This window comes from Pholis gunnellus (assembly GCF_910591455.1).
Source record: "Pholis gunnellus genome assembly, chromosome: 10".
Taxonomy (NCBI): Eukaryota; Metazoa; Chordata; class Actinopteri; order Perciformes; family Pholidae; genus Pholis; species Pholis gunnellus.
The window spans coordinates 17,431,201-17,446,343 of NC_136537.1; the positions used below are offsets into that span (position 1 = coordinate 17,431,201).

General features: G+C 43.9%; 1 protein-coding gene across 1 annotated transcript; it reads right to left on the reverse strand.

The window, feature by feature from the left end:
• Positions 1-585: 585 nt before the first annotated feature.
• Positions 586-14,927, reverse strand: vimr2 (vimentin-related 2; the record flags this gene model as incomplete). Its single annotated transcript, XM_079167268.1, has 10 exons — positions 586-708; positions 4,346-4,470; positions 4,608-4,718; positions 7,449-7,580; positions 9,370-9,501; positions 11,175-11,270; positions 13,591-13,710; positions 13,914-14,072; positions 14,204-14,354; positions 14,818-14,927. The coding sequence occupies 10 exons, from the start codon at positions 14,925-14,927 to the stop codon at positions 666-668; spliced, it is 1,179 nt and encodes a 392-aa protein (XP_079023394.1). The 3' UTR covers positions 586-665.
• Between the last annotated feature and the right edge of the window lie 216 nt (positions 14,928-15,143).

Consider the following 15,143-nt stretch of genomic DNA (forward strand, 5'->3'; position numbering starts at 1 on the left):
ACATCTGACAGTTTTATATATATATATATATATATATATATATATATAAACAAAATATGAAGGCATGACTGTAAAAGCAAATGCAAGGTGGGATGCTTTTAGTAACCAAAAGGAGAGCTGTCAATAGGTTTGTTAACAGAGATGGGGTCAAATGTTAAGAGCAGGTAATCAGACAAAGTTTGAGTGATGGATGAGGTGGTATCAGAGGGGGAATGACTTCACGGAGGCGCACAGTTTAACTCGTGTGTGTCTGTATGTGTGTTTCTGCGTGTGTCGGTCTCGTTCAACAAAGAGGGGACAAACCATTTATGAAATGTATCAGTTAGCTGGTAAAGATAAACCCACTTAAGGAAATATCCCTGCCAGACACTGAATGGATACACACTCATCGTGCACAGCCCCCATCCTCCCACCTCTTTTAGACAGCTCCATCTTTCTTGGGAGTTTCGGGGTCATCTGCCAGCGACCTGTTATCAATGGCCCGGCTTAGGCCTCCAGACGGCATTAATCTGTCATGATAAGTTCTGCTTAAATTGCTGCATTGGTACCTTAAGCCTCATCCTAGTGCTGGTGTCAGTGTGTTTTTCCTCATTTCTCTTTGGCCTGTTTTCTAATCCATGCGAGGGGGAGCATCCCGCCTGCTAGTCTGACTCTGCGGCCTCACGTCACAGGTTGCACAGCCTCTCCTCCTCTTCCTCCACCAGACTCCTGACAGGAATGAACCAGAGAAATACGTAAACGTACAAAGCACAGACGACCACATTGAAGTACTCACAGGTAGACATTACATTGCAATTTCTTGAGCTTTAAGTTTCCTCTTGGCATCTCACTCTAAAGGTTCTCTACAAGGAATTCAGAGCTTATATTGCCTCCACACGGCTCTCAACATGGCGGCTGCTGAGCCGGTGGCTAAAAGCAAAAGGTGCTGACAGAGCGAACAGCGTTAACCAACTATTATTTCCATTATCAATGAATCTGCAGATTATTCTCTCAATTGATCAACTGATTAATCAGGCTTGGGCTATAATAATGCACTAGCTGGAACTATAGGGAACATATGACATTTTGCTTGAATATGTAATTAATTAATTGATTATCAACATAGTTGGCATTGAGTTTTCTGGATCATCTCATCTCTCGTCTATTTAGTAGCTATTCTGGAGCTTTCAATCAGAAACCTCAAACATGGACCTTGAGGTGAGATTGTTTAGTTAAGCGCTGCTTCCAGGGTCAAGACTGAACTTTGAAATCAACTTGTAAGAAAACTTCGACTAAAATGTTTAGAAAAAATAAACACGAGAATTGGAAAACTCCATTTGCTGATGAAGACCATGTGATATAATCCAAAGCTTCAGAACAGCAACTTAATTGACTTTGAAATGACACCGTTTGGTCAATGCGAATAATGTTTCAGCCCAGCACACTTCCAAAACGTTAGTTCACGTTATCATAAATACATATTTCACGACATATTAGTAAATTGCGGTTTCATATTTATATCTAAACTTGCAATAACTGATATCTTTGAACGCAATAACAAGCTGTAAACACAACATTGACATCATCTTATAAAGTTGATATGATGCACTAGTGAGCAAACAGTTGATTATTTACACATCCAGCAGACATGAAGTAACTTTATCATTCATTTGACGTCATGTTTGTGTCCACCTGATGAACGTAAATCCAATATTTAATCTCTTTTAACTCTGTTTTTGGTCTCTACCAGCTCCAGAGGTAATATCTGGCTCTTCATCTGCTAAATGCTTCACTGTGTTTACAAGCTAGTCTCTAACTGTGTCTGTCTGCTGTTTGATGCTGGGAATGTAACATATAGTGGGTTTTAAAAAGCCATTTACTGAACACAGCTGTCTGCTGCATCTGGAAACGCTGGTGATGAGAGAGATGAGAACCGCAGCAATAAAGCTGCGAGCCAGAAAACCAGAACAATGAGCTGAAAGATGTTTTTTAGCTCAGTAGTGCTGAAGAGTCATTTAATTAATTGTTGATACAAAAGTATGAATTAAAGCAGCTTTAATATACAGTAGTACCTGCAGTACAGTCATCCACTGCACTTAACTAAAAAGGATCTTGTCCCTGGTCGAGCTACTTGTTGCTGAGTCATGCAGCAGCATGAGCACAGCACAATGAACAGCAGAATGAATTACAGTATAATATGGTTCACATTAGCAGAGAGCAAAAGCCGTCAGCATCTGCCTCAACTGCTCGGAGATGCTTTCACAGGCGATAAGCTACCCGGTAATGGCAGCCCGGTGTCATTAGGGTCTGTTGTGCAGACAGTTTGCCACGGCACGGAGAGAATAAACAACCACCATTTTCATTTCTTATTCATGGTTTTAATCACGGATGACAAAACATCCAGTAAACTTTACAAAAAAAGCGAGGACAAAAAGTTGGCGTTGACTGTGTGCCTTTCCTGTGCCTTGAATGTCTTTGGGACTTGTCTGTTGGGTAACGAGAGGGAATTAAAACTGTGGCGAATTTGGAAATTTGTGTAAGGAGACGGCTGACATTAACAGGCTGGCGTGGAGAAGAGCTGGCAGTGGCCCAGCGCACAGCGCTGACATGTGAGGCCCTCTTTGCCCATTCTAATGAGGCATTGTGAGGGTCTGAGCGCAGGTCTGCAGCAGGGCCCCCTGGGGGTCAGATGCAGTCACATATGCGATGGAGGGACCAGGAGGAAGTCCGTGGCAGCAGGATGAGGCGGCGGTTAAAGTGCGTCAGTCCGCATACCAGGATAGCAGATAATTAAACAACGTCAGAGGAATGAGGGAATGTCAAGAAGCGTCTTGAAGTACATGATGCAGTACAGGATACTGCCTCATATTCAGGAGCTGTTTCCTGTGACCCCAGTTGGCCTGTGACGTCAGTCCTTTGTTTGCAAGAATATCTTAAAATGGACAATGTGGATGTCCAGGTGGCATTATGAGACAATATTCAAGACACTTACGCAGAAACTTCTTGTCGAAAAACAACAATGCTGGACACATCAAGTGTTTTCTCGCGTGATTGATGATTTGCTCATACAGTATGTGAAGAACGTCAAACAGAGTATCGAGTTAATTTAAATCTAATGAAATCATCCCAGGGTTATTGTGTGTGCTTTGCCGCTAACAGCTAATTCTCCTCGACAGGTTTAAATAATGCGTGGCACCGCAGGGGACGTCTGTTTTCATTTGACCCCCTACCGCAGAGACGGGGATCTACAATACATGTCAGGGAAGTCTCAGCAATTCACATTTTAATTGCAATCAGAAACTTCAGCAGTTGACTTTATGACACCTTTAACGGGAGAAGTAATCAGTGAAACCACCTGGTGCCGTGTTTTTGTTGGAACGAACACCTCCATGTTCTCCAGCAGACATGGCGGTCCATCTCTGACCCAGAGTGCTGGTTCACAGTTGTCCTGTTGACTGACAGTCTCGCTGACAGTTGGACCTCACTGTTTGAAAGGTCTCCTTATCTTCTCTGGTGTAATTGTACGTTGTGTACGCCGTACAGCCAATTGAGGGCTCTCGTTTAAGAACAAAGACCGACAGCTCTTTTTTAGAGGAGAATGAGAGTCGTGAGTGCTGTATATACACGACAGCTCAGACAATTGCATCAGCACTAATACTATGGCCTTTATAACATATTAAAAGGTAAATGTAATTATTGCTGTAAGTCAACCCCAGAAGGAAAGATCCATTACATCTTCCCAGACACTGTTGTATACGGAGCTTATTCAGACTGAAAACTCACAACTGTAATGAATGGGTTGCTTTAATAAATGAGACCAAATAAATGCATTTGGGCAGAGTTAACAGGCTATCTTATTCTTTTCCTCTCATCAAACTGTTTCTATAAGTTTACCAATTGCACAAGGGTGAGTGCAAAGAGTGCTGGAATAAATACTGAATGGATAGTGTAATTAAGTTTTATGTATACATGCTGTAAATACAGCCTGCATAGATTTATATTTGTTAGTAGTTTCTAGTTTATGCAGTAATTCAGTCTAAATTAAAAGTCTATTTCATGTCATTTTTGTCTTTGCTACATTTTGCTGTACATTCCTCATATAAATGTTTCATCTGTAACAGTTAATGTTCAGTATTTTTGTATTATGTGGGTGTATTGATGATGACTAGCAACTGCATTACTAGAAGCTAACCGGGACCCTTTAAACTAAAAAATAGTTTCATCAGTTCCAAGTATATTTTTATGTTTGCAAGATAAACTGAACCTCAGTTTTGTCTTGAGTTGTGAAGCACAGGTCATTAGTTTTATTCAGAGCAGTTTTGCATACATAAAAACAACTAATTGATCAGATATAAGAGTGTCTGACCTGTAGGCAGTAATTTCCATGTCTCTGGCCATCTTCTCACTGAGCAGCTCCTTGTAGTCTTCACACTGCTCCTTCATCTGCACTTTGAAGTCGGCCTCCTGGTGCTGCATTTCATCTATAGTACACTGAACACACACACACACGCACACACACACACACACACGCACAGTGGGATTAGAGGGTGGGAATAAAGGACAGAATTAGTCCAAACCACTGGTCCTTTACAGCCTATGATTGATCGTTAATCAGTCCACTCTCAGACCTCCAGCTCTGCAATCTCGTCCATGTATGCAGCCGTCTTCATCTCAACCTCGTCTTCTAGTTCCTCGTTACACTGCTCAAGCTCAGCGAGCTCCTTTTGTAGCTCTGAAATCTACAGAAATACGGACGAAACACAGCAGAGGTTATTCGATCAAATATACCTCAAACAATGATTTCCAGTTAGTTATCGTGTTAGTAATAATGTAATAATGTAATGATGGTCCCTTCATGGCCACTGTCGTGTTTCTGACCACCTAGCAAAAAAATCCCATATTTAATCTTCTTTAGCTTCAGGTCTCAGCAACGACGGTGAACTTTGACTGTAGCTGGAAACAGGAATAATGAGGCAGAACTCGTGGGTCGTAAAACCAAAAACAATGAGCTAAAAAAGAGATGGAATAATTCTCTGTGGGTCAATCACCACAAATAATCACATTCAAAATGGATAGAAATTGAGCTCTACCGAACCAGAACAACTAACTGAATACCCCTCCTGACCCAAGAGTGTTGGACCTATGGTTGCCTTCAGAAAAACACAGAAGGCCCCGTCTAGAGCCATTGTTTGGTTTGTTGGTTCTGGGCTACTATAGAAACATGGTGGTGCAACATGGCGGACTCCATGGAAGAGGACCTGCTCCGCGTGTAGATATGAAGGGCTTATTCTAAGCTAACGTAAACGATTCTTATTTCAGGCGATTATACACTAATGGAACATTAGTCTCTTTCTGCTAACAGAGCCCCCTAAGTCCTACACTCTGGTCCTTTAAGTACGCCAATCAAACCAACCTTCACGGATAAAACAGGTTCCTTCACTTCTACAACAAACTAAAGCAGGAGTATAGCTGCCCCCCCCCCCCCCCCCCCCCCCCCCCCCCCCCCCCCCCGTGTCTGAAGCTGTGGTGTCCTGCCGTGAGTAATTACAGCAATCACAGAAGTTCAACAATTAGCTGTCACAGCCAGATGGGGATCCAATGCGGTCGTGCTCGTCTTTCAGCGGGATCATGTGAGCAGAAGAAGACCCGGGCAACAACTCACAGGCTGATGATGGCTCTCAAACCTGGTCGAGTCACTTACTCCCACACTCCTCCGCTCCCCCTGGCATGATAAGTGAGGTCTGGGCCGTGTGCGAGTAGCGACGTACGACCCCATCAGTGGCTGCTCTATTATATACATTTCTGCGTCAGGGCTGATTTCACTGCAATCTGTTTGTTTGGCCATGTTGTGTCTCAGCGAGAAACCAGACCCGAGGCATCCATCACAGGCGAGAGAGGAAACAGAGCAGATCAAGCCGTGCTGTTCATCCGTCAGGCTGGATTGAGCAGAACTGGGGATTGTGTGCTGCATGTTAGAGAAAAGTAGATGATGCTGGGAGAGTTCTGCTGTGGTTACAGAGGCTCACTGTTTATTTAAAGAGCTGGAGGTAGACCTGCAGCCACAGTAATGAGAACTAAACCACCGTGTTTGTTACAGATGTGGTTAGGTGTCAGCTGTGGTCGGACCACTGATGGATATTCAGGAGGCTAATGTGAAGGAAGAGGAGGTAGTTTCTGGAGTCACCTGGTGATTTTACCGTTTCGTCTCCTTATTGATGCCTCACTTTGCGATTTCATTCAAAGCTCCCTTGCTTTCATTTTTCTGCTGGTTGGATGAGAAATATCCGATGAAGGTTTATTTCCTCTCTTCCGTTTGCAGAGTCAGTGTGTGTGTGTGTGTGTGTCAAGTTTTAAGACGTTTATGCAGGCGCTCTGAAAAGACTGTACTTAATAACCGAGGACACGGAGGGCAATAAATCCTGTCTGAGCTGAAGCCGAGCCCTTCACATCTCCTGCTGAAAGTGTCCGCAGAGTAAACACTCTGGTCAGCAGGATCTCCCACACTGTTGCTCTGCTGTCACTCAGCTGCTCTCTACTCCCTCCGCCTGCTGTGGGAAACCATTCATTCTCACCATAATGTCTGATTTAGGAGCTGACGGCCGAAGCAGAGCCAGTTGAGGGTCGTAAGACTCCACTGTTGTCAGTAAAGAGGTGGGAAATGTGTTATGGGAAAATTTGAATCAGAAGGCCGTAACTGAAGGATTTAAAGGACGTGTAAATGTGAGACTTAAAGGGTCAGTTCATCCGCCAAAAATACACATTTATTTTGCCTTACATGGCAGTAGAGTTAACCAGCATGCAGAAAGATGTGTTTTGATTTGCAGAGGTTTAGAAGTATCAGTTTCTGAGATGTATACTCAAAACTACAATGTCCCCATTACTCTGGATAATCTTGAGAACACACAGTTATTTTTTTAAAGCAATAGTTCAACATTTTGGGAATTATGCCGATTCACTTTCTTACTAAGAACTAGAGAAGAAAATTGATACCACTTTCATGTCAGTGTGGTAAATATGAATCGCAGCCGGCTAACTCATCTTAGCATAAAGACTGCAAATACGGTCAAACGGCTAACCGGCCAAGACATAGTCTGGCACATAAATCAGAACTTGTTGTTTGTAAACTTTGTTTTTTTTCCAGACTGATTAAACTAGTGATCTTTAGAGATGCCGGTGGGCTGATTTTGTTCCCTTTGGACGGAGCCATGATAGCAGTTCACGAGTTTCCAGTCTTTGTGCTAAGCTAATCAGCTGCAGCTTTATATCTAGTGTACACACATGATAGTGGTATCAATCTTCTTATCTAACTCTCTGCAAGGAAGTTAAGAAGAGTATTCAGTATCAGCTGGCTTAGTGCAGATGTCTGCAAAATATGTTGTTGAGATTTGTGAGTTGCAGAAATCTGAAAAATCTCAAAATCTTGGCAAAAAAACCCAAATCCCATAGTGAGCAGCAGTGAGTCCACTCACCAGCATCTTGATCTCACTGATGTCCTTTATCTTTGACACGTCTTTGACTGTTGACCCTCCGGCTCTTCCCTCTTCCAGTTGTTTTCCATCAACATGGCGACTCACAGCAGAGGAGGCAGCGCCACACTCGCACTGCAAAGACAGAAAAAAAGAGGAAGAAGCGCAGTGGTGAAAGTTACGACCTTTCAGTTTGAGTCTGCAAATGCATGGGACCGTGGAGGATAGTGCTTTCTTTTGGGCAGTTAAGTGCACTCTGACAGGGGAGCAAAGAGCAATCAGAGCCTCTCATGCCGGCTGATGGGTGAACCTCTCCTCGTGTGCCCCACACTTCTGATTAGATGGAACAAATGCAGCAGAAACGAGAGACATGAGTGTGCACAGGTGTGTGGGAGTCAGCCAGCAATCACCATTACTGTTCAGACCCAATAGCAATCATTTTTTAGCATTGAGACAATTGCGTCTCCTAATTGAGGGCGGTGTCCAGCTGGCGAGAGAAGAAACTGAGTGGGAGGTAGAGAGAGGGAATAGACGGGGTTTGGGGGAACAAGAAACACACCGACGCATCTAGACAGACATACAAATATAGAAATACGCTGGATAACCTTCAGCAATGCTTTAAAATGAAGGATATACACACACACACACACACACACACACAAACACACACCAGCGTCCACTCCAGTACTGCTGAGGAGCCTGGGAAGGCGGCCAGCAGTCTGATTACAGCCATGACCTCTGAACCGGGCAGACATCCTCGACCCAGAGGAGGTCAGACCCACCGGAGCTATAGTCTGACCCCAATGCAGCACCCCTTAGCGTGCACCACACACACACGTGCACACGCACACACACACGTGCACTCTGTTCGGGTCCAGTCCTGCACCTCTGATTCTCAGGTTCTTCCCCCGTGTTGTGTTAAGAGGGAAGGAAAACAAATGGGAGTATCATTGTGTGATTTGTGGAAGTTGAGATTTACATTCTGGACCTGAGTGAGACATTTCGGAGGGAAAGAGAAGGTGACCAGCAGTCAGGAGGAGGATGAGGATGGCAGCCAGCGGTGGAAGAAGTACTGAGATCATTTAACTTAAATGAAAGTAGCAATGTGACAAATTTAAAATGCTTCAACTAAAAGTAATTCAAAATCCTAGTGAAGTAAAACTACACAAAATGCACTTTAAATATCAAATTTAAAAGTACTTGCTCTGCAGAAAAATGTCCTTTGTCACTGATATACATACTATCATATCAGAGGTTATTAAACCTGATGCATGAATGTGAAAGTGCCATTTTACTGTTGTAGATGGTGAAGGTTCAGCTGGCGTTTCTTTATATTCTGTTAAGTAGTTTCGTCCTGTGGTTGACACACTTAGGGGTCGGCCCCTCCAAAAGGTCACAAGATAAACCTGAGGGCTCGTGAGATAATTAATGGGAGAGGAAAGAAGGAAAAACTAAGTTCCGCTACATAAGTATATATTCATAGACTTTCCATTTTTTGTGAAATATTGGATAATTTTAACAGTTATGCTCCAATGTGAAGCGGTACGAGGGTTTTCTCTGTGGTTTGGAAACACTGGTTTAATCTTTCACGGTGTATTTTAGTTTAACATGTTTTTTTTTAATGTAATCTTAATCTGAAAAGTAACAAATATATACAACTGTCAGATTACATTTACTGACATACCTTCCTCTAACATAGTGGAGTAGTACCTTCAAATTGTCCTCAAGTGCAGTACTTGAGTAAATGTACTTGGTATGAGTACGAGGTTTGTCCATTCGTGTGCAGTTTAGTGTCTCTCACTGGAAACTAAAGCCTTGATGTGATGTTACGGTTGTATACGGACATGCTACTGTAAAGCATTTGGCACCAAAAGGCTTGCACTTCATGACATGTTTGTGTGTCTTACGTTACAGCGTGTTGTACCTGGAGGCTCTCGGCCAGCTGGCAGTAGTACTCCTTTACATCCAGGACCGGAGTGATGTCAGGGCTGCCAAATGTAATGGCTGCCACCGCTCCTGTCGTCCCTTCAGCCGGCTGCAGCAGACTCTCCACGGCCTGTTCATACAAACACACAGTGGTGAAGTACATTCACATCCATTACTCAGTGGTGAAATGTAACAGAGTACAAGTGTTGTACTCAAGTTGAACTTTTGAGGTATTTGTACTTTACTTGATTATTTCCATTGTATGCTACTTTACACATATATTATTTATTTGACAGCTGTACTTGAGATTTTACATAAAAAGCCTGCGATCACTTGATCAAATATGATGCATAAATGATCAAACTGCTAAGTTACTACTTAAAGTAGTTAAAATTTGCTCCACCAGCTACTACATTAAAATGAATTTTAGTGCAGTAAAAGTACAATGCATGAAATAGAAATACTGTAGTACTTCAAATATGTGCTGAAATACAGTATTTGCATCAATGTACTTAGTTTCATTCCACCTCTTCAAATACAAACACATGCAGTACATTTTGGTGTATTTAGACACACGTCAAAGACCTCAACATACTTGTCTCCAGCTTCCAATATGTAGCCCCTTTAGTAACAAAACCCACATCCATTACGGAGATAAATGAACCGCTGCAGAGCTGCAGTGTCAGTCTTAACATTTTCCCCTCCACCTAAATAACGACATGGCTGCTGATTTGTCAGGGGAATATGGGGGTATCTGAAAGTGCTGATAACAACAACAGTTAATAAAACAAAGGGAACTTCAGTTTTCATTTGGTATTCAGCTGCATTTCCCGGACCGTGAGTTATCGAGCGTGTCCCAGAGGGAGTGTGTTAAACGCCGGGCGGCCCGGCTTTGCAGAGAAAAACACAGTGTGATGGAGTTGGTCCTGCTTCAGCTGCCTGCCTGCCTGCCTCTCTCTCTCTGCCTCTCTCTCTCTACCTCTCTCTACCTCTCGCTACCTCTCTCTCTCTCCCCCTACAGCCTCGAGATCTGATACTGGGACACGTCTGTCATCTCCTGGCGAGGTGGAGAATATTGTAGAAGGTGGAGAGAACAGGGTGTGTACGGATGTGATAAAGGTAATGATGTGAATTGGATATGTTTGCAAGCGTGTCCCTATTTCAAAGCAATAGTTTGACATTCTGTGTTGTGTGCGTATTCGCTTTCACGTCAAGAGTTACATGAGAAGATGTCAGTGTGTTAATATGTGGACGTTCAGACAGAGCGATGAGAATTTTCACTTGTGTCATTCATGTGAAGTTGACCTCTCGGTTTGGTTCATACGCCCCCAAACAGCCGATATGCAGACAGTACTGATGTTAGCTGTACACTGGCTAGCCTAGTCTCTGTGTGTGTGTGTGTGTGTGTGTGTGTGTGTTCAGCCTGAATGATCTCAGAACTCAGTTTTTTCTGTTATTTAGCTTCAGTCTTTCTCCCCTTTCCTCTCGTCTCTGTTTATGATTATGGATAAGTGGAAATTGTTCAAACAAGGGCCTAATTTTGACTGGTTGCACGATACCCTCAATTACATAATTTGTGTTTCAATCCTCTCCCCATGTGTTAATGTTGACGGGGCTTCTTTTTTTTTTTTGGCTCTTCATCAAGGTGAGTGGGGTCATCACAGCTGTGTTTGTCACCACAGGCCTTGGCATTTCTCCATCACTCCTTTCCAACCTAAATGCCTCATTTTGAGTCACTTTCATGGCTATAAACAACTCCTGGTTCCTCACAGTGCAGCTATATATCCTCTCTCTCCCCCTCACCGTCGTGTGCTGGTCCACCATGTTGGCCAGCTGCTCCTCGTAGATAGCCACTTGCTCCCTCAGCGCCAAACACTTTGCTGTCACAGCATCGACTTCCTGCGAAGAAAATCAAATTAAAAAGAGAACAAGGCTGCAGGTAAAGAAGTTCAACTTCATTTCTGGAGGAGGAACACTGCCATTTGTGTAGTAAATCACACCACAGGTTTTCTTTCTGCACATCCACCTGTTTCACTGAACAGCAAGTAGACACCGCAATGCAGAGGAAGGAGGAGGAGGAGGAGGAAGATCAGAAGGAAGCTAACTAGACACAAAAGCCCTGTCCACCAATCTATCCGCCAGCAGGGGTTCTCAGCTCATCTACTCTTTTTAAAAGAACCAGACTCATTTGTGTTGGATGCAATTACTGTGGGTGCCGGCATTTACATTTGGACACACGCAGAGAGAGCTTGGTGGTGAAGTTGTGGCGCCTCGCAGGGAGGGTGGCAGGGTCCATGATGGACAGCAGCGAGTAAAAGTAGTCTGGTCCTGCAGCTGCCGGTGTTCAGCCGCTGAGGGACAACTTGTTGTGAATCACATCCGGTACACCTTTAGCATCAGCAGCATTAAGTCTTTTTGAGCCCTTAGGGGCAGCAGAACAAGCTGTAAACACGACACTGACACATTATCATTAATCTGAAGTCGTGTTCTGTCCACCTGACAAATGGAAGTCTTTTGGTATTTTGGTCTTCACCAACTCCTCAGGAAAATATCTGTCTCTTTATCAGCTAAATGCTCCACTCTCCTCACCGGCTAGATAACTGTGTCAGTCAGCTGTTATCAGAGATATTCTGCTGAAAGCTATGCTGATGAGAGCGGGGAGAGTGATACAAAACATACTGAACAATGCAAAAAAAAAAAAAGTTTAGGGGGAACATTTGTTTTTCCAAACAGAGCCCCGCCCCATTGAGACCAATGGAAAAGAGCACTGAGAAAAACAGAAATCTGTAACTCAAGCAGAACATTGTGAGTTTCTGTGGAACCCATCACTCACAGTAAGAAGATGATTAATAAAATAACTAAGTTTCTCAATATTTAAAAAGTGCTATTTTCTCCCTAATGAGGAGCCTCTGAGGTCTAAACCGGGAGGCGCTTTAACCGACATGCCTGCCTAAATAAAGGCTTTCAATTTAACTTCTCTCCTTATTCTGCCTAAGAGTGTGTAGCGAACACTTGCTTTTTTAAAAATGTTTGTTGCCAGCACTACTTATGAAACAGACTGATTATAATTGATAGTGATTGGATTTTAATTCTGGTGAATGTTGTTAATTCCGGTGCTCATTTCACTTGCACCTGCACTTTGCTGCAGCCAACTAGGTCTAGCAACACGAGACGTGAGTGGAACAAAATGTAAAGATGGAGGAGAACTGGCGGTTTGTATACAAAAAAACAAACCAAACATGCCTCGTTTCATCACCATTATGTTGAGAGAACTGCAACTAGCTATGAGTTGAGCTGGGTTGTGCTCGCTCCTCTGCCTCTGCCTCCCTGTCAGTTTCCCACCAAGTCTTGTCACCCTGCAGCTGCTTCCAATTCAGAACCAGAGAACTGAGCCAGCAGGAACATTACGGCACCGTATTACAGCCTGCATTACATCTGTACGGGAGAAATTAAAGCCTCCCTCGCATCTGGCGCGGCTGGGAGGAGATGGGCTCTGGCATGAGTGCATGAGTGTGTGTGTGTGTGTGTGTGTGTGTGTGTAATGGAAAAGTTGGTGGCTCAGGTTGCAGTGGGCCGTCAGCCCAGACTGTGTGACTGCTGGTGATCAACACCCATTGGGTAGCGCTGCAGAGGAGCAGCTGTGCAGAGCTTCAACTGATTCACCAGGAGGCCGAGGGGCGGTGGAGCAGGGAGAGGCTTGACAACACTGCCATCTAGTGCTCAAGGTACATTATCACAACAAAGGTCTGATAATATATAGCAACGTGCAAACATAAAAAGTTCTACTCTCATTCTATTTCTATGGGTGCAACTGAAATGTAGGATCCAGTGTTTTTGAAGGTTGATGAAAGTAGTTGATATTGTTTGTTGGCTTTGAATCTCTTTAGCTAGTTTAATTTCTACAGCTGATTTCTTAGAATGACAAGTATAAAAAAAACTAAATTGGTCAAAGAATAAACTCCAACTTTCATATTACTGCATGTTTATTTCTTGTCTGTACTAAAGTAATAATCATTTGTTTGGAAACCCTTTATGGGTATTACTTTAGTATAAATCTTGGTATGCTTTATTTAAGTTTACCTTACTTATGTTGTATATACTGAAGTTCATTTCATATGTTTTGTAGGACTCTGTTTCTAAATCCTGGTTACAGCCCAGACTTCCACTACTTTGTCAGTCGTCTTCCAGGTACGGATGCTATTGTATTCACAACGGTTACCTCGGCCACATCTTGTCGTCCCTGCTGGAGGAGGATCCTCAGCTGTGCAGCCTTCTCGTATTCTTTCATCAGACGCTCGAGCTCCTTCTGCAGGTCCTCGGTGTCGCACAGAATCTCATCCTGCAGGGAGACGCAGTGACGACAGTGATGGATCTCGACAAGGTTAAAGATCAGTGCTGCTTGTCACCGTACGAACCGAAGTCAAATTGATGGGACGGAGTGAGGAGTGCAACAGACCGTCTATGAGAAAATCCGATTTAGGAATGTCTCACACAGACAAACATGCAGCAGAGCCGACACACCCAGCAGCAGCAGCAACCTACCCTCTCCCTGCGCAGTCTTTCCACCACTGCATCCAGACTGTAGGCGGGCTCGGCCACAGCGGAGCTGATGCTGGTGGAGGCTTGTCGACTGTTCAGCTTCTCCTCTAGCTCAACAATCTGACATTCAAGAGACTCATTCTCCTCCTCAAAACAATGGGCCTGAAGGACACAGAGACGGATTATCACATATGGTTTATAGATGTACTGCTTCATTTACCAAGACCAAAGGCGTGATGCAGCAGAGGGAATATAACAGTGCTGATGTGTCATTGGGAGCAGTTTTTCCTCACCAGGTCAATAAGCCTGACCAGTCGGTCATTGAGGGTAGCTATGATGGTGCGGTCCTGGACAAACCGGTTCAGACCCTCCTTGTTGAGGGCCTTGGCAGCTACAAAGTCTAACTTGCCACAGTCACCGCCACACTTGTCAACGGCCGCACCCCTGAGAGGAAGACACAAAGTACCAAAGACTAGACTGGGTTTTGAAGGATCAGAGGGGAGATCATTTGATCCACCTTGATGACCGTCACAAAGCTAAATACAGTCGACGGTAAAGCATTTATTTGCCATATTCAGAAGGACAGTTCGTCTACAGTTCAGCATCACCGTCATGGTAAATGAACAGAGACTATGATGTGATTGAACCCGTGAGCACAAAAGGCATTTGTTATCACCATTCAGAAAAACCTGCTTTAACTACATGTAAACTCTACCAGGTACACAAACTACAGCCAGGTTCATGAACTTTGCACCCAAACATTTGTTTCGGTTCACAAACAGCTCAACTTCTACATATTTTTAAGTGGAACAACACTCGAGTCGGTCCCTAACATTGAAACATCTTAACATGTGATAAGTTCAGCCCAAATTCTGAAGTCGCCCTCTACCCAGAGACCCACACTGACCTGACAGAGGCCCGGTACTGGCCTGCACACTGCACACTCAACCCTCCGCTTCGACTCCAGCTATCATCCTCAAACAGCTTGCGGTAGGAAGACACTCTGAGCATGGCCATGGCTTTGGACTGGTCCAAACAGAACTACTACAGGCAAATAGTGGCAGCAGGTCCACGGAGGGGTTTTATATTCACTAAGGATGAGAATGTAGCAGTGAGGTGAAGGATCTCTCACCGGCCACCGAGTGGACTAAATATACCGTGAACATCAGCCAGTAACGATCTCACATGTGCCCGAAGAGTGAGCCTCAAAAAACATTGTACAATTGTTGTTTA